The sequence below is a fragment of the Mus caroli genome, chromosome 8, assembly GCF_900094665.2.
Source record: "Mus caroli chromosome 8, CAROLI_EIJ_v1.1, whole genome shotgun sequence".
In the NCBI taxonomy this organism is placed as follows: Eukaryota; Metazoa; Chordata; class Mammalia; order Rodentia; family Muridae; genus Mus; species Mus caroli.
Window position 1 is genome coordinate 40,319,093 of NC_034577.1, and position 24,103 is coordinate 40,343,195.

Here is a 24,103-nt window from a genome sequence, read left to right on the forward strand (position 1 = left end):
AACTCCAGCTGTGTCAAGTTGATACAAAACTAGCCAGTACAATTGACCCCTTGTCAACTTGACACACAAACACATCACTAGTAAGCCTCAACCCTTACATTCTTATTCATCTCCAAGATCTAAATAACTTTAAAAGTCCCACAGTCTTTATATATTCTTAAAATTTCAATCTCTTTAAAATATTCCTCTCTTGTAAAACCCAAAGCCTTTTTGCAATTAAAAGTCTCTTTAACTGTAAGCTCCACTAAAATAGTTTTTTCCTTCAAGAGAGAAAAATATCAGGGCACAGTCACATCAAAAGCAAAAATTAAACTCCAACTGTCCAATGTCTGGGATCCAACTCACAATCTTCTGAGCTCCTCCAAGGGCTTAGGTTACTTCTCCAGCCCTGTACTTTGTAGCACACATCTTGTCTTCTAGGCTCCAGCTGCCTGTACTTCACTGCTGCTGCTGTTCTCGGTGTTCATCTTATGGTACTGGCATCTCCAAAATGCTGCTGTCTTCCACTGTAACTAGGCTTCACCAATAGCCTCTCATAGGCTCTCTTCATGGTGCCAAGCCTCAACTCCTTGGCATGACCCCTTCATCCTGGGTCATCAAATGCAACTGAGGCTGCACCTTCACCAACGTCCTTCCGTGACCTCTCACAGTGTCGAGTCTCAGTCACTCTTCATGACCCCATCATGCCTCCAAAACCAGTACCACCTGGGTGACTCTTACACATTACCAAGTCCTGCTGCAGCACGAAATAAAACCTTGGTTATCTCTGGAACACAGCCTCTGTGCTCTCAGAAAACACTTTCCAGAAGATTTCACCTCAATGATGCTGGTCTCTTGTTAATCACCGCTAATTTCTTAGCTCCAGCTAACCAGCACCAACAGTCCCAGTAATACAAAGGTTTTACTTTAGTAGTTCTGGTATCTTGTTAATCACAGATGATTCTTCAGCCCCAGCTAACCAGAACCACAGAATCTTCACAATCCAAAATAGCAATGGCCCTGAAAAGAGTCTTTAATTTTCCCTCTGAAATTTCACAAGCCAGGGCTCCATCTTCTGCACTGTTCTCAAACATTATCTTCCAAGCTCCTACACAACCTCTGACAGAGCACTTAACAGGGAATGGATCTTCTAGCTCAAAGTTCCAAAGTCCTTCCACAGTCCTCCCCCAAACATGGTCAGGTTGTCACAGGAATACCCCACTATGCTGGTACCAATTTGTCTTAGTCAGGGTTTCTATTCCTGCACAAACATCATGACCAAGAAGCAAGTTGGGGAGGAAAAGGTTTATTCAGCTTACAGTTCCACATTGCTGTTCATCACTAAAGGAAGTCAGGACTGGAACTCAAGCACGGCAGGAAGCAGGAGCTGATGCAGAGGCCATGGAGGGATGTTCTTTACTGGCTTGCCTCCCCTGGCTTGCTCAGCCTGCTCTCTTATAGAACCTAAGACTACCAGCCCAGAGATGGCACCACCCACAAGGGGCCTTTCCCCCTTGATCACTAATTGAGAAAATGCCTTACAGTTGGATCTCATGGAGGCATTTCCTCAAATGAAACTCCTTTCTCTGTGATAACTCCAGCTGTGTCAAGTTGACACAAAACTAGCTAGTGCAATCATCTTAGGGCCAGGAGTGGGGTAGAAGGAGGTGTACACAGAACCACGCACATATGCCAAAGCTGAAAGCTATACTAGCCTGGCCTGTGGCCGCTTAGATTCGCGCTTGTTGAGTGTCACACCACTGAAAGAAGCATTTCCCCCCTGGAGAGTGACTGTCCAGATCTGGACTCATGGTGGGCTTTCGGAGCTGTGCCGAGCAGAAAGGCACACAGCCCTTTGTTTTCAAAGTGCGCCCAGTGGGCTGGACTCCACTGCCTGTTTGTTTCCTTTCCACAACTATACTGTCTGAGCAGAAGAATGCCATGATGGTCCTCAGAAATGGTGGCTTGGGCATTTTTGCCTGCCTGCATGTCTGAGTACCATTCATATGCCCATGGAGTTTATGTTACAACTCATAAAAGTACCCTGGAGTAAATTCCTGAAACTATCTGCAAAAAGTATCCCAACGTTTACGCTGATGAAAATGAAATCTATCATCAAGTATTCATTTTGAATAGAAAAAAAAAAAAAGGTCTTCCACTAAATATGGAAATCGTCAGGCTGCATAGTAGGTGGTATAAGGACCAAACAGGAAAGTTCCAGAAAGAAAGATAAAAATAATGTATTCAAAGCGAATGTGGTTGACATTTCGAAGTATCTCCTTTGGGTTTTATGCATGGTGCCACCGAGGTGTTCACACTGTGTTCGTATAAAATTTTAATTTTCTCTTGCCTTCAATGTGGGCCATGCTTAAGTTAACAATAAACAAAAGTATCTACACAGGAAAAAGCATTTATGTGCTTAGAGGTAATGCTGGGAGAGATAACAGAGCCAGTGGCAAGAGTCCTCCAGTCTCTCAGTCTGGAAGAAATAGCCATTATAAGGACGTCTCATGGAAGGGTGCCAGCATTGGTCGTATGTACTGTGAAGCACAAGGCCATAATTCAGCCAGCTTCACATCACGGAGAAGTCAAGAGACGACGTGACGACAAATACAATGGAGATAACTAGAGAATATCCTGACTAATGATGGGTCCATTAAGTTGGTGACCCTGACATGGCTGGACACACAGTGTGAATTTAATCAGCTCACCCACCCCATGTGTCTCCATCATCAGTGCCCATAGCATAGCCTTGGGCTGCTTGGTCCAAACACTTCCTTCTCTCTTCTATTGTATGGTGGCTTGAACACGGCTGGCTGTTTTCTTTCGCATCTCCAGTGATCTGAACTTGGAGTGTGACTGGCAGATGGTTAATAGCAACCGTTATCTTCTTCTCTCCATCCTTTCCATCAACAGACTGTCTTCCCAGCCCAGAGCAGGATTAAACAGGTAAGAAGTAAACCTCTTTGTTAAGAAGAGGGAAGTTTGACAGGCCATGGAGGCAGGCACTCAAAACCCCAGAACTCTGGAGGTGGAGGCAGGAAGATAAAAAGTTGGGGATGAGCCTCGGCTACATAGCGAATTCAAGGCCAGTCTGGATTGCTCTAGAACTAATTTCAAAACCAAACATACAGAGAGGAGCTTAAAGCCAGGATCCTTAGTTTGAAGTTCAAAAACAAACAGATGACGACAACAACAACAGCGTCAACAAGTTTGACAGACTGTTTAGTTGAAAAATTCCACACATGATCAAGAAAACCTTAAAAATTTTATTATTTTATTACAAAAGAAGTTGTTCGTGGACAAAACAAACAAACAAACAAAAACCCAAAAACAAAACAACAAAAAACCCTAAAAGAATGTTAGAAATCAAACTATAAAACACATCCCAGAACCATTATCATGACACAATCTCAAAAAAAATCATTATTTTTTTCACTCAAAAACCTGAGAAAAGTAGAATATGCCTGAAATTTGTGTGCCTCCCACCCACCACCTTAAGGTGTTTTGGGTATGTGCCGCAAGAGTCATTAATTAGATTCACATTGTGAGGAAGGAAATAAGAGGGGAAGTCAGACAGAAATTAGTATTTTTGCTTAAGAAGTAAACACACTGACCGGAGTTCAGCATGTTTCTCAGCAAATCCCTGGAATTATGGATTAAGAGGCAAGGAGTGAACAGTCACAAATGCCTCCAGGGGGCCAGCAAGTTAAGAAACCTTTGTGCTTCTCTGATGTAGAAGAGGCGATTTGGAAATTTACAGCATGATTTTTGAAACCATACGTGGATTCCATAATTCCCACTGCTCATAAAGTCCAGACTCCTTGATCTAGCTCTGCCCACCTCTTACCACATGTTATGTCCTCCCAACTCTTTCTGCCAACTCTCAGAAGATGCCAGGTCTCCGACTCACGGGGCATTGGTCCCAGCTTGTTCCTCTGTTCTGGTTTCTCATCCACACTGGTGTGTGATGTCACAGTCTCCTCCCCATTTACATGCTGAAGTCTAACTTCCACTACCCAGAATGTGACCTTATATTTACATACTTATGTGTTTGTTTAGAGACAGGGCCTTACTATGGCTAGCCCAGAAATCTCTATGTAGACTAGGCTAGCCTCACGTTTCAGATCTGCCTGCTGGAATCCAGGCATGCACCATCCCATTGAGCCTTTAGGTGGGTGCTGAGGACTTGAACTCTGGTCCTCGTATCCCCACAGGAAATACTTTACCAACTGAGCCATGTCTCCAGCTCTACTTTGCTGGGTTTAGGGGTTACACATCTGAAATTTCTCTCCTTAATCCCTAAAGGCGTCACAGCAGTCCTTTCGAATGAATATCAAGATACAGCTGTGGAGCCGTCCTCACTTTGCTGCAAAGGCAGAAGCTTGGGAAATGATGACAAAAACCAACTCATGACAGGGTTTGAAGTGGCAAGCCTTCACTTTGGACAAGAACACTCATCACACAGAGGGGGTTGGGGAGGGGGGGAGAGAGGGAGGAAGGAAGGGAGGGAGAGAGAGACAGACAGACAGACAGAGAGAGAGAGACAGAGACAGAGATACAGAGACAGAAGCAGAGACGGAGATACACAGAGACAGAGATGGGTGGCAGGGATAGACACAGAGACAGAGTTAGGGGAAGGGAGAGCTATAGAGCTATCCTGGAAATCGTAGAGTTATGTTTCCTTTCTATTTATCAGAATACTTATTACTAAGCATTGGGTAATCTATTACCCAATGTAAACTCATGATTCTCATGATGTTGTAACAAACTAAGTGTTGTTTCTTTTTCTAGTGAAATAGAAGCAAGGAGCAAACACTCAACAGTGTCTCCAGTGTGTTTCCAGATTCACAGAACTCCCTTAAAGGCTTGCACATCACCGAAGTTCTGCTGCCTTTACCAGAATCTGGTCTGTAACCTACCGTTGTCTTTACTCACTCTGTACTTCACCGGGATGATCTCTGCAGTGATCTTTCTGCACGGACTTAAACTTGTATTGAGCATGCGGACTTAGCCTTGTATTGAGCATGCGCTCTGGCAAGCGTGGAACCCTCACTGTGCATCCTCTTACGTCTTCCCGCCTGAATTTTAGAACCACAGAGGAGTGCCCCAGTGGCTGGCACAGGAGTGGTTCCAGTGATGGGGGGGGGGAGCAGAACTGCAACCTTAGCTGGCAGAGGGTCTCTGGTTTCATCTCAAGGGTACTTAGACTTGGGTTAACAAGCTAGACAGTACACCTTCTTAGAACTGTGATGTGCAATTCTAAGGGCTGTGATAATAGCTAGAGGCCACGTCTCTGCCATTCCGGGGATGCTATATTGGAAATCCACATGGTAATTGACTAGACTGTTTAAAAAAAAAAAAGTGTTCCAGATGACAGTGGTTTCGATTCCTTTGGTCCATTGCTATATAGCCAGTGCTAAGTAGCATTTTCTGGACGCCCGGCACATATTTGTGAATTGAGTAATGATTTTATTCAAAGTATCTCATTATCAGTAAGATAAATTAGATGTCCATTTTAAAAAGGGGTTCACTCTGAGTGTGTCTTCAGTTTCTCCCGTTTCCCAAGATGTACTCATAGAGAGATTTACACACACCCTGCTTAAATACCGATTGTCCTAACTCTCCTGAAGAGATCCCTATCCACACACCCAGGGAGATCCTGTAGGATGTCCATTCTGCAGATAAAATGAAAAATGCAATCCCTGAGAATATATTCTAATTTTACTATAACGCAAATGGTACTCTTCTCACAGACTACCAAAAAGACTGTATTTTTCTATATTGATTAATTTTCCACAGAGATGTGTGTGTGTCTGCATGCGCATGAGTATGTGTGTGTGCATCATCAAAGAGCCAAGAAATATTTTGTGACTATGTGGATCAGTACCATGTGGATGTTCTGAGTCATATTTATATCTCTGATCTACAGTGACATTTCATCAAGGGCGTAAGAACACGGTCCTATTCATCCTATGTTTTATGAGCTCAAGGGCCTGGAAAATTGCAAATAGTACCTATGTCTAAGGGAGCCCCAGGGGCTCAAACTAGTTGTGTGTGTGTGTGTGTGTGTCTGGTGAGGGGGCAGTGCTGTGATGTTTCCCAGATTCGTGGTTCCTGATGACATGACCAATATGCGTTTGTAGGGAAAGACGTTATGAGTACTTTAAGAGTGTAATCCCAGAATTTGTAAGGCTGAGCGAGGAGGATCCTGACTTCAAGGCAGCCTGGGCTTGAGATGGTCTGTGTTTTCCTAGTGTGAGTATTGACCTGAATTTGGAATATATATGAATCTCATTGGCATCTAGGAAGTAATATATGTCAGTAGCTCAGAGTTTATTTTGAAATCATCACTAAATATGGATGCTTCTCAACTTGTAAGGTGCCTGACCCCCATAAACACATTTACCAGTGGAAGCACTGTATCCTAAAATCGCTATTGATATACCTAGTTTAGAGAAAGTTAGAGTGTAGCAACTGGGACATTGCAGGGCTTGGGTTGTTTCACAGGATGGCCCTGTGGTTGACTGGGAGATGAAAAGGTCTGCCATTGCCCAACATGGCAACAAAGTATTATACTGCTTAGTGCTAGTCCAGGAAAAGTCCCACATTCAGAATTTGCCGTATGCTTTCTACTGAGTCCTTGTTGCTTTTGTACCATTGCATAATTGGAAAATTGTAAGTAAACGATTGTTAGGTTCAGGACCATCTGTAGTGATATCTCAGGCTCTGGGCGTGGATGAGAGCACCCAAAGAGAAGAAAAAAAAAAAAACACCCAAACATATAAAATGAGAAAATAAGAGGGTTGGAGACGGGGTGCCTGGAAACACCATAATTTAGGAGGCTGGCAGCAAAAGAAGAGCCAGCCAAGAAGCAGAACGGGACAGAACGATATCACAGAAGCCCAGCGGGGGATGGGAAGTGCAGACTGCACCAGGGAACCACGAGCAGACAAGGATGGGAACCGGCACATTCGGAAGATTACGAATGGGAAGCACATAGAAATATCCATAGGTCTATTTCTGAGGTTAAAATTGTGGGACTCCACCTCCGTGTGTGTGTGTGTGTGTGTGTGTGTGTGTGTGTGTGTGTGTGTGTACAGTTATGTACATGGTGGATGTAAATAAGATAGATTCCTGTCTTTGCTTACTTTAAGAAAATACTACCAATTGATCTACATCTTCAACCTTGTTTCTTTTTAAACAAGGTTTCCTGATGTAGCCCAGGCTTGCCTTGAACTCAGACTTCCTCGGCCTGGCAAATGCTGGGATTGCAGATGCCTGCTACCACGCTCAACAACTCTTATTTTCTTTCAACTTCTCTATGTTTTCTGACTTCCATATAATGTTACATTTGTATTAAAATGTTCTTAATGGGATCTGGCATAATGGTTCAACAGTTAAGAGGACACACAACTCTTGCAGCGGACTCAGGTTCAGGTTCTATTACCCAAATGGAAATTCACAGCCATCCACAGTTCAGTTCCAGGAGATCTGCATCCTTTTTTGACCTCCAGGAACACACAAAATGCACATGCCTACAGGCAAAACATGCATGCACACAAAATAAAAATAAAACCTTTTTTTCTTTAAAAAAAAAAAGGATTTATTTATTTATTTTTACATATGTGACTACACTGTGGCTGTCTTCAGACATACCAGCAGAGGGCAGCAGATCCCACTACAGATGGTTGTGAGCCATCAAGTGGTTTGCTGGGAATTGAACTCAGGACCTCTGGAAGAACAGCCTGGGCTCTTAACCGCTGAGCCATCTCTCCAGCCCCTAAACCAACCTTTTAAAATGCTATTGAAGTATAAAACAAATGCGCTGAGAAAGTCTGGACTATTCTGTACGAACTCAGAGAAAAGAGCAAGGAATTGTGGATTAAAAAATATTTGACCCTCTATGTGCTGGGTCCCCGGCTAATGACAAATTAGGAATGTGAGAATGACTGTGACATTCTGCAAATTAAGGAAGACTGTTGGCTTGCAAGGGGGCGGGGATAATAGGCACTTGAGCTCGTAACACATGAGGCTAGCTGGTAGTCTGCTACCACATTAAACTGATTTCACGTGTGTCTTCTAACCAAGATGGCCTTTATTCTGTAAGCTCCAGATGAGTTTCTGAGGGGCAGAGAGGACAAGAGTTGGGCTTTAAGGGAAGAAAATTTCTGCTTGATTTGGATAACCATGTGTCTATTGATGTGGAGGAACCCAAGGGAGGTGACTGGGCATGGTGCTCAGGAACTGCCATGATCGATCTCATCTGGAGACCCTAGGGGGTTGCATGGACCTGTAACTAGGCTGTGATTGATTGTGACTGGATGTGTACTGATAGGACTGGATGGATGGATTGCTAGACGGTGTGGGAAAGAAGGAATCAAGAACTGAAAAAAAAAAATTTAACAGTCCAAGAAAACTTTTTGTTGCTGGTTAAAGACCCCGCATAAGTAGGGCATTGCTCTTTCTGAAACAGTGAGATTGGGGTGCACTTAGAGCGGGCAGGGCTATTTCCTGATGGAGAATCTAGTGAAGCCAATCATCAGGAAAGCACGGAGACAGGATGCTCCCTGTGCCTGGCAACGGGCTTTCCAGGACTAGCCTCTGTTCACGGATACAGGGCCTTAGGATGCCTCTTAGAGATTTGTGGGCCTGGTCCTCTCTGGCTCCCCTGAGTTTTCATCTCTGAGGAAGCTCCTATCATAGATACCAGGGAAGAGACATCGGTTGGCCCCACCAGACCTCATTGTTTCTGTTGTTCCTTCGGCCTGCACATAAAGGATGCTGAACGGAGATAAGAAGCTCAGAAAGAAGGCATGTGGATGGGGACCGGAGGAGCTATTTATGTAGGCCTTTCCTCTCCCTGTTCTAGAGAAGAGAAGACAATGGGTTGCACACCGATTAAAATAAACAGAGATAGCACAGGCCCATAATTCCAGGATTCAAGAGCTAAGGCAGGAACATTGTTAGTTCCCAGACAGCTTGGAAAACAGTTCTGGTTCACCTAGACTTCCTAAGATGATCCTGTCTAGAAAAAATAGACACACACACAAACAAACAAGCAAAAATAAAAAACAGCAACAGCACAGAAAACAACAACAACAACAAAAGGGGCTGCAGAGATGGGGGAAGGGGGCTTGTTGAGCAAGCCATGAGAAGTTGAGTTCAAATCCCCAATACTCTTGAAAAGCCAGGTCTGGCTCTGTGCCCACCTCATTCCAGTGCTGTGGCTGGCAGAGACATGAAGATTGCTGGAGTGGCTGGCTACCAGCCTAGTTCTAGGTTCAGTGAGAAACCCTGTCTCCAATCAACACCGTGGAGAAGGGCTGAGCAGGACACTCTGGCCTCTGTGAGTACACATGAACACATGTACCATACTCACCCATACACACACAAAGCCAGAAAATAATGACCTGTGGTTATTAGGCTTTTAACTTAGGTGCCTGGTGGGTAAAGACTTACAACTACCATGCAGTTTGTATATCCCTGTGGTTACTGATATATGAAATATAAATGCAAGGAGTGTGCAGTGCTATTATGGGAGAAATAAAGGACACTGTGTGCAGGAGGGATCTATTTTGAGGCCACAAGACAGGGTCCTTAATCTCACTGATCTCCTTCTACAAGGGCATGCATACTTTCCTTTATCCCTGTCTGTGGAATCCACTAATTCTATGGCAAAGAGGAGGTAGAATTATTTTTCAGATTTTTACACATAGATAGTGACAGTCTCCTAGTGTGGGACTTTCCCCAGTGGCTAGAGAAGGCAGGTAGGTGGTGGGCTGAGGAAACTGTAAGCCAGGCAAGACGCAGGTGTAACTAAACGAGGCGGAATACTTTTAAAGTTAAGTGACCAAACAGCAAGTGGTTCCAAGCGAGCTGGCCTAGTAGAGCCCATAGGCCGCTGCACCTGTCATAGGTACTGGGCCCTCTTCTTGCATTCAGTATTGTCTCCAGGGAACAGCACAGAGGACAGCAGCCAAGGATGTCCAACCAATAAGGACAGCCAAATTTGAACTCCGCTAGGAGTTAACAAGCAGCCTTTCCCAGGTCCAGTCCCAATCAAGACAGTTTAAGTTCAAGTAACTCAAACCCTTGCATTTTGCAGGAACGAAAAGGGCTATGGCAAAGACATGAAGTAACTTTGGAGAGTGACTTACTAGGGGAAGGCCTTCCTAACCATCCTAGCTTCCAGGCTGGCCCTTCAACCCCCCTCAAATCCCCCTGTTCCCCAGTAGGAGATCCAATAAAGTAGGGGCACAAGTAATGCTGTCTTTTCAGCTGACTTCGTTCCTTACATTCCTTTGCAGCGGGCGACTTTCCAAGATGAGTTTGTATATGCAGCCTGAGCACAGCGGTTCTGAACACTTAAGCCACAGGTCGGGAAGGGTCCCCAGGCTTCCGGGGCTCTCTCTGGTCTATCTCCACCCTTCAGGTAGGAATATAGAGTCAGGTCATCTCCTTCCTTCCCTATGGCCACCTGGTGGCCAGCTCCCAAACCAGCGCCCGGCCCGCCACTTCTGGAGCCCCACAGTCCCAGCGTGGCCCCGGTGAAAAGCGCGCGCCCTTTGGCGCGATCCCCACGCTCACACGCGCTGCCGCTTGTTGCTCCCCGCAGCCGCGACGTGGGGAAGTGAAAATGAAATTGACTTTTCCGAGAAATGATGAAAGCCGCGCCGGCCGCCAATGAACAGCGGCGGCGAACTTCCGCACCTCCGGGCTGGCGGCTGGAGCCCTCCCTCTGCCTCCACCTCCGGGTTGCACAAGCTTGAAACAAACACTGGGGAGGAAGGGCGGGGAGGGAGGAGGGCGGAGGGGGAGCGAGGGAGGGAGCGGGGCCGGGAGAGGGCGGGGGTGGGGGGGATTTCCAGCCTCGGCTCCTCGCAGTTTCCTCTCCTTGTTTTGCTTTCGATCTGGACTGTTCTCAGGCAAGCCGGGGACTAACTTTTAGTTTTGCTCCTGCGATTATTCAACTGACGGGCTTTCATTTCCATTTTACACACCCTAACAACACTCACACCTTGCGGGATTGTATTGGTAGCGTGGAAAAAAAAAGCACATTGAGAGGTAACATTTTTTTTTTTTTTTCAAATAATAGTTGTGGCTGTGCGTGTGTTTTCTCTCGAGGACATGTTGACGGGGACAGGATGAGCTATGTACGTATGTGCGTCCTGATGCTTTGACACGATGTTTTGCAGACGGAAAATGCCGGGGTTCATAAATATTAATACCGATTTTTGGAGGAAGAGTCGGCGCATTTATGGATCATCTGATTTTAGGGGAAGCAGGGGTCTGCTGCTGTTGCCGCTGGTACTGGGGCTGCTGAGGCTGCAAAGAGGAGGAGGTAGAGAGGGAGGAGGAGGAGGTTAGTGAAGGTTTAATTTCACTTTTGGATTTGCAGATGAGAAGAGGTGGCTCCATGGACACAGATCTGCTCTGTGTGATTCTGCGCTCCAGGTGTCGTGCGTTGTGGGTACAGGTCCGCTGGAGTCCGGCCTCATTTAAAATAAAATTGGTGTGTGTGTGTGTGTGTGTGTGTGTTGTATGTGTATGAGTGTTTATAGACACTGTCGCCACCAGGTCCGAGGAAGGGAACCAGGTTCTTCTCGGTGCCCAGCGGCCCTTCTTTCCCGGCGGTCTCTGGTGTAAATAGACTGGCACCCGCGGTCCCTAGATGCCCATGCCCGGGCAGTGACCACTGTAAACTTGAAGGCTACCCTAAGGCGGTCCCAGGATGCGCTCGCCCGCTGGGCTTGGGGTCGGGTGACGGGCGTCGGGTGCCAGTGGACACTCCGGCCGGGCGGGCTCCGCGCGCGGCTGGCCGCGGGCCTGGCCGGCGCGCCCGGCTTCCTGGGGACTGGGCCGCCGCCACACGCCAGGAACGTCGCGTCCTCCTCCCCGCCGGCCAGCGTCTGGCCTGGCCTCCGGGCTTTGTCACTGCACTTGTCCCAGCGCGTGAGGCGCCCGGGAGGCGCGTCCCCGGAGGGCTCCGCGCTCAGGGGTCACCCACCCCGGCGCGGCCTAGCTGCGAGCGCCTCCGGGTCCCCGCGGGCGCCCCCGGGGCCGGCCTGGCGCGCTGGGCCCCGACCCGCCTTGGCTACGGAACGGGCGAGGTGTGGGGGCGGGGAACCTCCGGGGACCGAGCGGCGCCCGGCGGGCGAGCATAGAGTTGGGGGTGAGGCTGACGAACGCCTGGGGTCTCCGGGACGCGGTGGGAAAGCGAGTGCCCGCCCTGTACCCTCCGACCCGCTCCGGGCGCCGGGTGACATTCGCCCGCCGGCCGAACATGGTTGGTGCAGAGCGGCAGCCACCACTTCCTCTTCGCCCGGCCGGCCCGGCTCTCTGGGCGAGCGACGCGGGCCGCGGCCAATCGCAGTGCCCAGCCAGTCCCTGTCGCTCGGCCTTGGGGGCCGGTTCCCCTGTGCGGCCCGGGAAGCCTTCGCGAGGGCTCAGGGCCCCGGCTCCCCGGACGCTGTCCGCTGGGCCCCGGCTCTCGGACCGTTTGCCACCCTCAGCCCCTCGCCCCTTAGGAGCAGGGAAGGGAAGGAGGCTGGTAGCCTCCGCCGCGAGCCAGGACTGTGCTCGGGCCCCAGGTGAGACGCCCGGATCAGTCGGTGGAGGCGAGATCCTTGGTGGTCGGATGTAAATAAGACCCCTGGGATTGGCAGGCCACCTTGTCACTCGTTTGTGAGCAGGTTTGCAGGTCCTTAAGCCCAGTGTGTTTGAAACTTGGGGGACATGTTTCTTGTCCCCTCCTCCCTCCCGTGTGGGCACTCCTTGTCCTTCCTTGGTTGTGTCTGTGCCAGGGAGGCAAAGTAGTCCTGGGGTTAGCTTTCTGCCACTCGCCTCCCTGTGGCTGGGACTCCGGGCTGCTCTTGATGAATGGCTCCGGAGGGTGGAGGACCAGTTACATTTCCTGTTGTGCATTTTCAGGAATCACGGGAGCTTGGGAGCTTGTTGTCATGCCTGAAGTCATTTATTAGTTTTGTTTGTTGGTTGGTTTTGTTTTTGTTTTGTTTTTTACATCGACTGACTGCAAGTAACATTTGAAGTTAGCAGTCTGCACTTCTGGTGCTTAAGGGCAGGTGCAGGGACCCGTTTGTTTAGCCTACTGTTTCTAGAAGGTGGTTGATTGCATGGTAGACAGATGCACACTGCTTGGTCAGGGCAGAGCCCCAGAGGTTTCCCTGTTTAACTTAATCACTCGCCCAAGTGCAGGAGTCTCTGATTTTTCTCAACTCTCATTCTTTTTTTGGGGGTGGGGTGGCGTGTGTCACAAAAATAGAAACCAATAAAAGCTTGGTATTTGGCTTTTCTAAGGCAGCTTCAAGCAAATGGAATATTTCAGGCTTGAGTTGGCATCTCTAAGGGGTAACGTTGGAACATCTATTGATTGATGGGGCAAAGTCCGGAACGTCACTGTAATTGGTGAATGATTATAATTTATAGCCTAGCTTGTTGTGTAAGAAGTTAGATTTTTGGCTTGTGCTTAGATCCAAGAGATCTTGCCTGTTATGATTTGTTACTGCTTCTTAAAATTAAACACTTACATATTTCATTCTCAATGAGTGGTCTTTTTTTCCCCCTTGACCTACAAAAGTTAGGAAGAGTTGCACGTGTTTCAGAATGACTTACCTGTAAAAATGGCATCTTCATGAAACAAAAAAAGAGGACTTGTAATCAAATTGGAAGCAAATTGAGGCAAAAGGGAAATTGACATGAAGTCCTGAAGTCTCTAGGAACTATGGGCTCCTGAAATACTTTATTAAATAAATATTTAATATACCAGAGCTAGTGAAAGCTGTTTAAATCTAAGAGTGGAAGACTTGAAACTTTGGATAGTCCCTTGACGCACATTGATTTCCTCACATATCCAAGAGCACCACCCTTTTAATCTCAGCTTTATTCAGTAAAATCTGGATCTCTTTTTCAGCATTTCCCCCACCCCCCTTTTTAATAGCAAATAGATACTGAACTACACCGGGAATTTTATTGCAGGTCCCTTATCTGCCTCCTGCCAAACAGGCCTTAGCGCAATCTGGAGAACTTATTTATATATTTGACAAATATTTGTGGGCCATGAACTACCAGACACAGTGGCAGGCTCTGTGGACCCAACTAGAACCGAGAAGGACAACTTCTGTAGCCTCTTCAGGTTCTACAGAAGTTGCATTCTAGCTATGAGCTGACAACAACCAAAAATAAATCCAGTAATTACCTCTGGGGGTTGGTCTAAGAAAGGGAATAGTGTATTCTACTAACTGGGCTGCTTTGGGGAACAATTGTGATACTGTGTGTGGAAGAACATTGTGTAAATTATAGTAACCCACAAATGTGTCATGTATTGACTTTCTAAGTTCTGTTAGATTACTGTTGAAGCGAATATTAGAGAGGTGAGTGTCACTTTTTATCCCATTGAGGCTGAGGCAGGAGGATTGTGAGCTCAAGTTCAGATACAGGCTGAGAGCCTGTACCTCTGAGGGTACACAAATCATGGCAAAGAATTACACATTTAGATAACTATTATATGTAAAGTATCAAAAATGTTTAGCAGTGAAATATTATGTGAAGGATTTTTTTTTTCTTTTGCCTGCTAGGAGAAAAGTTAACTGGTATACATGAAGACCAAATGATATGGGGATAACTGACTTGGATGCATGTTTTTCCAATTTATTTATACATTAAATTCTTTATTGTAATGAACTTACCCATAAAGACATCATAAAGGTAGACTGAGGCGACCATTCAGACAAACACTTGCCCAATCCCGGTCTCTGTGATTTCTATGAGAACCTCTCTGTGGTTAGAACGGCCTCTCTGAAGTCCACAAACATCATTTGGGGGGCTTGCATTTCGTTAATAGTTACATAGTTACACCTACCACTAACATTAAAACCTAGAAAAACTTTATGTTCTCCTTCATGCATCATGGTTCCCTTTGCAGTCTGTCTTTCCCCATCACCTAATAGTACTCTTTCTTGGTCTCTTTTCTAAATAGCATAGGACACCTACACTTATAGCTGTGTACATAGGTGTGTGTGTGTGTGTGTATTATAGGCTAGGACCTGAGTATGAGAGACAACATGTTTCCCCTTTTTATAATGCAACACACAGGTGTCACTATTCTTTGGTCTGAATTTCCTTCACTGTCGTGTCAGACTCATTAAGTTATTGCTGTTACAGGTATGGCTTAGTTCTATTCTGCAGTCCATTGCGCTGTCATTAAAGGGACTTGGTTGACTTGGAGTCACTGACTTCCGGAGTGCTCAACACTATATGAGTAAAATAATACGACATTATAGGCAAGAATAACATCAATAGTATAGATTTGTAATATATGATATGTGAGCAAATAAATTGCTGTGAAGTAACAGGAAGTATTAACAGTAAAGCCAATGCTGTTCATATGTATGACACTCCATATTCCTTCCTGGACATGGGGAGAGGTGAGCAGGACTTCCTACCTCTGTCTGCCCTACTCCTGTCCTGCTCTTTGGCTTTCATGGATTAATATTTAGTTAAGAATATCAGCTTAATGTATAATGGGGCTGAGTTGAGTGGGGGTGTTAGACATTGGAGATTATAACTAAGGAGGTTTGATCAAGCTTTGACTTAGCCCCAAAGGAATAATAAATTATGTATAGGTACCAGATTTAAACATGAAGCCATTATTTTCAAATAAAATGCCAAGGAAAACAATGACCCAGAAAAATGCAAGCCCCAGGCAGCTGCCACCCAAACTGTGGCCATGTGGTGAAGGTTCCCCAGGCTCTGTCTGAATTCAGAGTGAGCAGTAGGCCTATGATGGCTAGCCCTTGACTGTCAGGGAGCCCTTTAAATTGATTTTACATCTTACAGGATTCATCTTAGGACAGTCTCTGGGACAAACTGTTCATGTAGGAAGCCTTCATGTGATTTCTTTTCAGTACTTAGATACCTGTGGCTTCCAGTCAGAACTCCTGGTCAACTTGTAAAAAAAAATGTGATTCACATCAATCAAATCTAGTAAATCTTATTCTACCCAAACAGAGGGAAACCCATGTGTTGGCACTCTGGGAAGGTCTGTGTTAAACTTGGTCCTGACATACTGGGACCAGCTGAGGCGTTCCCTCAGAACTTCAAGCTCCTCTGGGGACCCAGGAATCCCATACCATTACTTGAAGTGACCCACAAAAATATTCATTTATCAAGCATTTGTAGACAACTAGCCATGTACAGGGTTTTGTATAGAGAAAAGTGAATGGGCTCAGAAGCTTAGAATTCACTACATCCATGCACAAAACACACACACACACAATTTATGTGCATACAAATACATATTACATGTACATAAGTTGCTTAATTTCAAGGTCTAGTCATATACAAATTATATAAATTGATTTATTTCAAGTAATACACACACACACACACACACACACACACACACACACACACACACTTGCACCCACAAGCACACGTGTATATGCCCTGAATTGAACCCATAGCCTGGAGTGTGCTAAGCAATTGCTCTACCATTCAGCTACACCCCGAGCCTTGGCGTTGACTTTTATCTCTATTATTCATTCTTTACTAACTTCCCCCTTTGGAACCTTAATTCCACAAACTGTGGTTAGATAGTTCTGCAATCCTCAGGGGACCAGGCCAGTACATTTGCTTATTATTAAATGACCAAGGGAAAGGAACATTTAGAAACCATTCAGGATTCTTTAGATTGGAGACTGGCTCCAGTCCATAGCATTTATAGTGTATTATAGAATATAGTATAGTATAGTATAGTATATTACAGTACAGTATATTACAGTATATCACCTATCTCTTCCTCTCTCACTCAGTATGAGCCTCTTGTCCCCTATGGTGTGCCGGGCCCATCATTCCAGTCTCCCTCTATTGTGAGGCCAGGGCAAAAGTACAGAACTACTCAGTGTTCAAGGATCTCTTCCCAGGACTAATATGGATAACCATGGATGGTTAAGTCTTGGCCTTGGCTTAGAGGCTATGCCAAGCAAACAGCAAGCAAAAGCTGCTTGCTTCTACACTGTCTATACAGCTTCGAATAGGACTCACCTGTCTTGGGGCTGTCCTTATTGGCCTGAGCCCTCACACCCCAGATGATATTCACATCATGGTTCTCACACTCTTGACTTTTCCATTTCCAGGAAGACCGCACTGCACGGTGTAGCCTTCATGTGCAGAAAGGCCGTAGAGATTGCGGGTGGGTTATTTTTCCTGACTTGTTTTGTTTCTGTTCTGGTTTGTATTTCCTTCCATCAGCTCCAATAAGCCAGGAAGAACTAGAGTTGAACAAATAGATGTGTGGGGACCCATAAGCTCTTGGGGATGCTTCCTAAAGTGTTTTGTTTTAATTCTGAGAGCACAACCAATGTAGTCGAACATAGATCTTAATTTAAGATTTTGTGTGATAAAAGTCTGTCCAGTTTTCATTAAACGAATTCCTTTTTTTGAATGAGAAAATACCTCCTATGTTATTTTCTTAAATTGATTTATTTTCAAATGTACTTATCAATATACTGCTATCTCTGTACCAGCTTTGGATGACCGAAGGAAAGTGAACCTTCACTTTAACTTGCTCTTGGTGAGCCTATGGGTCAATCCAAAGAGATAGAGGATGCTCTTTTGGCCTGTGAGCTTCACATCTCGGACTCATTCCACATCTTGTTTGGTTGATATTTTGAATGAGAAGGCACTGAATACAAATGGCCTTATTTCAGCCGATATCAGCTATGTGTTTTGATATTGTTTTCCCTACCCTAGATTTACTGGAGATGAGAAAAGCTATGGGAAGAGAGCGTCCTAAGGAGGGTGTTGGTAGGGCGGTGGGTAGAAAAGTGGCCAAGGGGGAATTGGAGAGAGAATAAGGAGAGAATGAGATGATGGGTTCTTGGGACTGGAAGAGAAGGAAGGGGCAGTTAGGCAGGCAGAGACTCTGTGTTACTGTCACAGCTGGCATGGATGGTTAACATTGATTTTTATTTCATGTGCACGAGTGTTTTGCCTGCATGTACGTCTGTGTACCATTTGCAGGCCAGGTTCTTTTAGAGGCCAGGCAAGGGTGGCAGATTCCCAGGAACTGGAGTTACAGATGGTCGTGAGTCTCTGTGTGGATTCTGCGAGCAGAACCTGGTGACTCTGGAAAAGCATCAAGCACGCTTAGCCACTGAGCCATCTCTTCAGCTCCAAGTTTGAAAGGGTCCATTGAGATGCTGAAGAGTTTCGACTGTTGCCTTTGGGGTTAAACCTTTTAACCCCTTGGAAGATAGATTGTGACAGGAAACTGCAGGGCAGCAGCTTACAAGGAGGGGACTTACTGCACTTACAGGAGACTGTCACTTGGGCATGGTTGAGGTCACCTTGAAGGTATTGATGTTGAAGTATTGGGAACTGAAGGACTGAGACCCACACTGTAAGCCCCCCCAATCTTTCTCTAAAAAAACCCCAAAACAAAACACCCCCAAACCTCCCCACAGGCAATACAATGAATCAAAGACACTATGGCAGCTCTCATAGGCCTGCCTCCTCTCACCCATTGCTTTTCTTTGATTGGATGTTACTCTTGTCAGATCACAAATGGTATAACAGAAAGCAGGAAAAATAGAATGTGCAGTATTGTGTTCTCTTCAAGAATAGGTGATGGTTGAACTGTGAGTACGGTGACCACAGGCCACCTACTGTTGGGAAACCGTGGGAACCATAATGTAGCTGAGGCTTTACACAGAGGAATTTTCTGGAATTAAACTTGGCGGTATATGCTTACAGTGTTAAATTTAACATGCTTGAACATTTAACATGTTACAGTGGTGCATGCTTGCCACCCTAACACCAGGGAGACTGAGGCAGGAGGATTGTTACAAAGTTGAGGTTGTCTTGGGGTTACACAGTGAGTGTGAGGCTAGTTTGGATACACAGTGAGACTTTTTTTCAAAACAAACCTCAACCAAGCAAGAGTTAAACTTTCTGTTCCAGTAATGGTGCTTCTAGGAACCCATTTCCTGGAGGTGACTGGAGGTTAGAACAAAGATTTATGTCTTAGGGTGTTTATAGAATCAGCTTTTACTATATAGGTCTTAGAATATCTAACAAGAAAAGCATATGTAAATTATGTCATCGCTGAAAGATAGGTAGTCTTTAAAATTCATAATTTTGATTGGCATTTAAAGAGGAGAAATATTTATTCCATGCTAGTTGGCTGGGAGAAAAGGATGTTAGATTGTATGCCATACAATTTTTAAAAAATCGTATGTATTTTGTTGATGTAATGCTGAAACATGGTGAAAGAAAAGAGTTTGATGGTAGAATTATATTTGATTTTTTAAGCACCCCTTGAGGACAATGCTCAGGTGTCCCCTCTGGTCCTCCTCTAGCAAATGGGGGACTAGAAAAAGGAAATTGGCCTGTGCAGTGAGTGGCACACATCTTTAATCCCAGCACTCTGGAGGCTGAGTCAGGCAGATCTTTGTGGGTTCAAGGCTAGCTTGGTCTACAGAGCAAATGCCAGGACAGCTGGGGATATAAGGAGAAGCCTTGTCTCAAACCAAACTTCCACAATAAACAAACAAACAAACAAAAGGAGATTGAATGTTGCTGAGGATGCTACATGTAGACTAAGCTGTCTTTCTGCTTACTCTGCTCCCTTGTGCAGATTCCAGGTCTAGAACTGTGGCCTCTTCTAGCCAAGGCTGAAAGACACCATTGCCTCGCTATGCTAAGAAGTAGTAATGGTCTAAGATGTTACCCCGTTTGACAGTTCTGCCTTTTATGATTGTAAATACCACAGAAATGCACGACATCTGAGCAGGAGACAAGTGTTACTGATATTTGCAAGCAAGCAAACAAGAGGATCATGCAGTGATGGTCCACACACCTAGATCCTGGTGGGTCATGGTTGGGGCATTTCACTGTGTGGCAAAACTGTCCCTCTCCCCTTCCTATAGGATCAGGGTTCTGCTGACATATACAACCATTAACATCTTCTGTGGTCTGTTCCCTGTCCTGTCTGCAGTAGAAATGCTTGGGTAGATAGGGGTCTTCTTAGCTTTAGCAACCTGGGACAATAATCAAGCAAGATATTTGGACTGGGTGGTATTGTTTGACCCTGTTGAGGAGACGAGTGTTTTTCCTATTAGATAAGAGCAATTAATTTAGACAAATGGCCACAGATCTAATTCTCAGGGTGTATGCAAAGTAAGAGGCGTGGCGAAGCATCCCTTCCCCTTTACATCCTGTACCTTCCCTGTTGACTTCATGTCCTTTGTCCCAGGAGGGCAGATGTCCCCCCATACCCACTTTGCAGATCTCTTCATAGACAATCACTTAGGAAGCCGCAGTCACACTGTGATGTCTGATTTTTTGCAGTGGAAGATGACTCCACGTGCCTATTTTTTTTAATCTAATGAACTATTAGAACAGTTTCACTCCAGTTATGAATACAAACTTATTTTATCATTGTGATAAAACTAAGGTTGGGTGTATCAACTACTAGCCCAGAGGCAGAAGGATGAAGCCAGAGAGAGGCAGGATTAATGAAGAGGACAGTCTCCAGTACAAATACAGCATGAGCCACTTGCTTATTTCTTGTTTTCTTTTAGTATCTATATTAGAAAAGTAAAAGAAAGAGGTGACATTAATAATGAAAGTTGTTTAACCCATTACTTCCCAGATATTATTATTTCAATATAATCAGTGCAAAAACAACGCTATTTTGCATTCCCCTTTAAAGCCCAGTATGCTGCTTTTTAAGCTGCAGCTTGTCTTAATTCAACCTATCTACATTCTGTGGGCTCAGCAGATACAGATGCTAGCAGCTACCCATTAGATGGTCCAGCAGATGCGAGATGCACAGAGGGGAGCTGGGGAGATGCTCGGTTGCTATAGTACCTGTTGCACAAGCCTGAGGACCAGAGTCTGATCCCCAGGACCCATGTAAAAGCCAGGCCTGGTGATCCACATTTGTAATCCCAGCACTCAGGAGGTGGAGACAGGAGGATGCCTGTCAGTGACAAGCCTTTTATTAAAACAAAGGTAGTCTGTACCTAAGGAGAGATGCTGCAGTTATCCCCTGATACCCTAACACATACACAACACACACACACACACACACACACACACACACACACACACACATAAAGAGAGAGAGAGAGAGAGAGACAGAGTGAGGGAGTGCATAAGTGCCCTGGGGACAGTTTTAATACAAGGAATGGAGTTTAAAATGACCGAAGGGAGGCAGGTGGAGTCTTTTGTTTATGTCAGAACCTCATGGCTCTCCTTTGCCCTCTCATCATAAGCTTTACTTGATTTTTTTTTCCCAGCCAAAATCAATAAATATCCCGAGTGCCCACAAAAGCAGAGCATAGCACGTACTGTTCCCATGGCCACGAGCTGTGTGTACACCTGAGTGTTTGTGGGCCTCTCGGTGTGCTGTGAAAGGCTCTGGTTATTTGGACTTTTTTTTTTTTTAATTTCCCTCTCCTCTGTGATATGTTATTTGAGAGCCCGTGTCACGTGTTTCTTTGCATTCCTCAAGGACACTTGATACGCAGTAAGAACTAGATAAACATTTGTTGCTCTGATTTTCTGTTTAAGGCAAAAGTTAGCTCAGAAAGCTGAGCTCCAGCTTGGAAGGGATGGTACCAGTCTGCTTTGTGTTAGAAACCTATTGGTACATGTATCTTGCGCATAGGCATGGAGTCTCGTCACTTAGCAAGGAGACTTGTCACTATGCAGACGAGGTGCAACACTCAGAAGATGAAAAATTGTTCAGCTTTCCCCTTTCATACCAAGACATTTGAAAGAAGCTGACATTTTATTCCCAACAGTGATATTTACACCTTCTTATGAATATAAATCTAGTTGGTGGTAAACTGGAGACAAGCCTCCGAGAATTACTGTTTTCTGTATGGATTAAAGTAGTGATGCCTTTGTTAATGCTACACAGACTCCCAGCCCTTAACCTGTGCAGTGGAACTCCTTTGAAATCAAATGCAGTGTTTTATAGCTGCCTCCATTTGTTCCCCTTGACTTTAATTGTCGGGCTGAAGCACCAGGCCTGTCCACAGAGCTAAGGCAATTTATTTTTACTGAAGCCAACCTAAGAAATGCTTAGGTAGCTTGTCGCTGCAAGATTAAATGTGACCTTCATGGAATCCTGTTAGCAGGGCCAGCAGCTAGAAAAATAAAGACTAAACCAAACTGTTCAGCAACAGAATTCCCAGCTGTTCAGTGGGGTAGAACTTTCCTGGTTATCCCTTCCAATAAAAACACAGCAGGTTAGTTTTAAGTGAAGTCTAGTTGGTTTAGGGATTTGCAACCGACAGAAGAACAGAAAAATATAATCTCGTTTTAAAATGATAATCTGGAAGGCTAGTCTATATAATGAGTCTTTCTTGGGGGGAGGGGCTTGGCGTTTTCCTCTTATGGGAGAATTTAACTCTCATGCATAGTTGGTCTCACCTTTCAAGTTAAGGACTTCTTAATAAGGAAAGAAAAGCTGTAATAGAGAAGTCAGGTTTGAGGCTGTTGTCGCAACAGCAGGTGTCTAGGGATGTGGGGCACATGGGTACCTGGCGCCATATTTGACACTCCCCTTTCTTATCTCCACTATAGAAGGAAGGCAGATGCTTGAAAGCCCATAAGGGAGGCCCGAGTGGGGACTGTAGATGGACTGGCTCTTCCCATTTGAGATATGTCGCAACGATGATGTGTGCATGCAGAGTTGTTAGAAAACATAGGAGAGAAGGGACAGGGGGCTTTAGGGTATCCAAAATATTGATTACTGATTGATTGTATATTTCTTGAGTATCAGTACAGCTACAGTTTGGTAGGTGAGATCAATGAAGGTACTCGGCAGAAAGGATTGACTGTTTTGATCATGTCTTGGGTCATTTACTTGGGGGTTATGTGGTGCAAACCGAAGAGGGGGCAGGTTTCCTTAGCTAGGTATAGACATTCTCCACACCGAGGAGCCTCGGTTATCTATATAGCAGGATCAAACAACTAGGCAACTAAAGAAAGAGAATGGTTTTAGCAGCCACTAGAGGTTGTCTGTGAGTCCAAGGGCCAGTTCACAGTTCTCTCATCTTGTCTGTTTGGATGTTACTGGTGTTTGCCTGTGACACTTCACATATGTACCTGCAGCCTGTAGAGTTCCTGTCGGGGGCCTGATTCCGTTGATGGAAACTGATGTGACTCAGGCAGATGGCTGTCTCCACTTGATACTTCCCTTTCCCCAGATGCAGTCACTGGTCCTGAATAAGTGCTGCCCCACTCTCTCCCTGGAGTCTTAGGCTGAGAGAGCCTGCATCATGGAGTGATTTGTAGGGCTTTCTTCTCACCTGGCCTGAGAGGACATCACCATGAAGGAAAAATTGGCTTTCAGTTAATAGGAAAAAAAAAGTCTACTCTCTCTCCTCCCACTCCTCCTCTCCCTCTCTCCTCTCCCCTCTTTCCTTCCCTCTTCCGCTATCCCTCTCTCTTTCTCTTTCTCTGTGTATGTCTATAGTGAATACTTCAAGTCACATGTGTTAAAAATAGTTACTATTCATCAGAAAGACTGAAGAGGCAGAGAGTGGCAAACTTATAAATAAATGCACTCCTTGTCTCTCGCTCTTTCTTTTCTGTTGCAAATTTTAAGTCATAGAATTTGCCTTTCCAGTCATCTTTAAGTGGACAGTCCAGTGGCCTCAAGTTCATTTACAGTGTTGTGTAACCCTTACCACTAACCATTTCCTGAATTAAAAAAAAAAGTCTCACTAGAAACTCGATTCATATTTAACAGTCACTTCGTTTTTCTCGGTCCCTGGAAACCACCGTTCTCCCTTCTCAGGGAGCATGACTCTCAGTGTCAGTAGAAGCATCTCACGTTTGCCTTTCTGTCTGACACATGTCACCGGTGGCATGTTTTCTTCGGTCAGCCTTGCTATGGCATGTGTCAGAATCTAGCTCCACTTTCGAATGAAAGATGTTCACACGTATTTTGTTAACCCGTTCATCTGTCAGTGGACACTGGGGCTGTTATTATCTTTGGGCTCTCATGAGCAACACAGCTTTGAATACTGCTGTAAAAAAATATCAATTTGAGGTATTTTTTTCCCGGGCTCCTCTCCATTTCTCT

At 45.2% G+C, this 24,103-nt stretch overlaps 2 protein-coding genes across 5 annotated transcripts in view; one reads left to right on the forward strand and one right to left on the reverse strand.

Annotated features, from left to right (window-relative positions):
* Positions 1–2,194: 2,194 nt before the first annotated feature.
* LOC110300817 lies at positions 2,195–10,973 on the reverse strand. Its single transcript, XM_021171089.1, has 4 exons — positions 10,925–10,973; positions 10,278–10,746; positions 7,446–7,517; positions 2,195–3,089 (listed from the first exon to the last, which is right to left on the reverse strand). Exons 1-4 carry the CDS (start codon positions 10,971–10,973, stop codon positions 3,050–3,052), a joined length of 630 nt encoding a protein of 209 aa, XP_021026748.1. The 3' UTR covers positions 2,195–3,049.
* Irf2 (interferon regulatory factor 2) overlaps positions 10,843–24,103 on the forward strand; it is a 107,857-nt gene continuing 94,596 nt past the window's right edge. The window contains exons 1-2 of one of the 4 annotated variants that reach the window (XM_021170350.2): positions 10,858–10,907; positions 11,078–11,135. In XM_021170350.2, the coding sequence (XP_021026009.1) occupies positions 11,127–11,135 (9 nt within the window). In that variant the 5' untranslated portion in view covers positions 10,858–10,907; positions 11,078–11,126. Of the gene's footprint in view, positions 11,047–11,077; positions 11,136–11,365; positions 11,449–12,491; positions 12,573–24,103 lie in introns of those variants that run through there. The other 3 variants (XM_021170349.1, XM_029480812.1, XM_029480811.1) reach the window with 3 other exon arrangements.

Bases quoted from the DNA above. Each gene is read 5' to 3' on its own strand.
- LOC110300817 (XM_021171089.1), bottom strand. From the start codon at position 10,973: ATGGAAATGAAAGCCCGTCAGTTGAATAATCGCAGGAGCAAAACTAAA. The intron at 7,518-10,277 runs GTAAGGAACGAA...TTTTGCCTGTAG, and splicing joins GTCGCCCGCTGCAAAGGAAT to GCATGTGCATTTTGTGTGTT. The intron at 3,090-7,445 runs GTGAATTTCCAT...TTTTGAAATTAG, and splicing joins GAACTGAACTGTGGATGGCT to TTCTAGAGCAATCCAGACTG.